The sequence below is a fragment of the Rhodotorula paludigena genome, assembly GCF_050403205.1.
Source record: "Rhodotorula paludigena JCM10292 DNA, Rt_paludigena_JCM10292v1_ctg134, whole genome shotgun sequence".
In the NCBI taxonomy this organism is placed as follows: domain Eukaryota; kingdom Fungi; phylum Basidiomycota; class Microbotryomycetes; order Sporidiobolales; family Sporidiobolaceae; genus Rhodotorula; species Rhodotorula paludigena.
Window position 1 is genome coordinate 1 of NW_027481324.1, and position 2132 is coordinate 2132.

Consider the following 2132-nt stretch of genomic DNA (forward strand, 5'->3'; position numbering starts at 1 on the left):
CCCCCCCCCATTATTTTTTTCACCGTCCACGCCCCCCACCAAATGGGCGTTTTTGGGGGGGGGCGGGACACTTTTTATATCTTCGGGGTTTTACGCCCCCCCCCCCCCCCCCCTCGCTTGCCGGCCCGTCAGGGATGCGCATGTACAGTTCCTCATCGAGCTCGCCGTGAAGGTACGCCTTATCGACGTCAGCTTGGTGCACAAGGAGACCGCTGCGAGCAGCATGGGCAAGGACGGTCCGGATCAACGTGAACTTGGCGACCGGCGCAAAGGTCTCGCGGAAATCAACGCCGGGGCGTTGCGAAAAGCCCTGCGCAACTAGGCGGACCTTATGCCCGGTGACCTTGCCATGCTGGTCCTTCTTCTGCGTGCAGACAAACCGGCACCCAAGGAGCTTTGCGCCCGGCGGCAGCGAGGCGAGGTCGACGACGTGGTAGACGCCGTAGTTGTTGCGCAACAAGGAGAACTTGTTGTGCTTGCCCTGACGCCACGACGCGGCGTCGGCGTTGCGCACGGCATCGGCATGGGCGCGCGGGTCGGACGAGGGAAGGGAGAAAGCCTTGTCTGACACGGCGAGGGACTCGCCTACAGCAGCGGAAAGCGCGGCGACGTCCTCCGAGAAGGGTCGGAGATGAAGTCAAGCGGATCGGGCGAGGACGGCGGCAAGGCAACTGCAGGCGCCGGCGGCGGGGACGGGGCCAGCTCGCGCACATACGTCGGCTTGCGCACGTCGACGTGACGGTAGCGCAGCGGCGCGGGCGGCGACGGGGCCGATGCGCGAGCGTGCGCCGGGCGCTGCGGCGTGCTCGGGCCTGAAGCGAGTGGTACGGGCGGAGTGTCGCGCAAGATGCTGGACAACGTGAAGATGAGCGCTTCGCCTCCGGAAGTCGGAGGGGGATCGGCGGACGAGTGGGTCGTTGAGAACGGGAACTCGTCTTCAACGAAACGAATGTCCTGTGAGCGAATTGTGCGACCGCTGCCGGGCTCGAAGAGGCGGTAGGCAGCCGTGCCGCCGCGTAGCCGACAAAGACGAGTAGCACAGCGCGAGCATCGAGCTTGGCGCGGCCGTGCGTCACGGTGTGCCATGCGCGGCATCCCCAGACCCGGAGGTGGTCAACTCAGACGGGTCCTTTGCGCCATACGGCGAGAGGGACGCGCCCAGCGAGGGCCGAGTGCGGAGAGCGGTTCTTCATGTAAGTGAAAGCTGCGAGCGCCTCGGCCCAGAGGTGTTTCGGCGCGCCGGCGTGCTCGAGGAAACCTAGGACGCCTTTGACAATGGTGCAATTGACCCGTTTGGCGACGCCGTTTGTCTGCGGCGAGTATGGGCGCGTGGATTCGAGGGCGATGCCGTGCTCCGCGGCGTAGTAGACAAAGGCAGTGCTTGTGTACTCGCCGCCGTTGTTGCTCCGAAGCCGTTTGACTGGCTTGCCGCACTCGAGCTCCGCGCGCGCCTTGAATTGCTGGAATGCCGCAAGGACGTCGGCCGACAATTTCAAGGCGAGGACTTGCGTCCACAGCATCCTCGAATGGTTGTCAACGAATGTGACGACATACCGCAGTCCGGACTTCGACAGGACGTTGATAGTGAGGACGTCCAAGTGGACAAGCTTGAGCGGCTCGGCAGTCTCGCGTGTCGACGACTGGAACGGTAGGCGCGTGGAGCGGGCAACATGGCACGAGTTGCACAAAGCCCTACAGCTTCATCCACCTTTGGCCATGACGAGCCCATTACGTCCTCCGAGCTACTGAGCGAGGCAAGGGACTGCGGCGAGAGGTGGGCGAAGCGGTGGTGCCAGGTTGTCGGCTCGATTGGCGACAACGATGCAAGCAGAGCGGACGCACCGGCAGCAGGCGGAGTGAGGGTGCCGTTGAGCGTGTACAGGCCCAATGCAGTGCGCAAGCCGGTGGCAATGACCTTGTTGTCACGGACTAAGCGTGCCAAGTTCCCAAAGATCGCCTTGAGGAGGTGGTTGTTGAAGAGCTGCGACGCCGAGACGAGGGTCGCCGAGATGCCCGGCACAAGGAGAGGGCGCTTGAGATCAACTCAGGTGCCGTCCTTGAGCTGGAGGTGCAGCGAGCCGACGCCCGTGATCTGCAGTGCGCCCTGCACGTCGACCCCCCTCCCCCCCCCC

At 64.4% G+C, this 2132-nt stretch overlaps 1 protein-coding gene across 1 annotated transcript; it reads right to left on the reverse strand.

Moving 5' to 3' along the window:
* Positions 1 to 146: 146 nt before the first annotated feature.
* On the reverse strand, positions 147 to 2032 carry JCM10292_006688 (uncharacterized protein; the record flags this gene model as incomplete). Its single annotated transcript, XM_076653012.1, has 4 exons — positions 147 to 613; positions 712 to 954; positions 1143 to 1640; positions 1709 to 2032. Coding segments are annotated over 4 exons (1532 nt in total), but the record flags the coding sequence as incomplete, so codon positions are not given.
* Between the last annotated feature and the right edge of the window lie 100 nt (positions 2033 to 2132).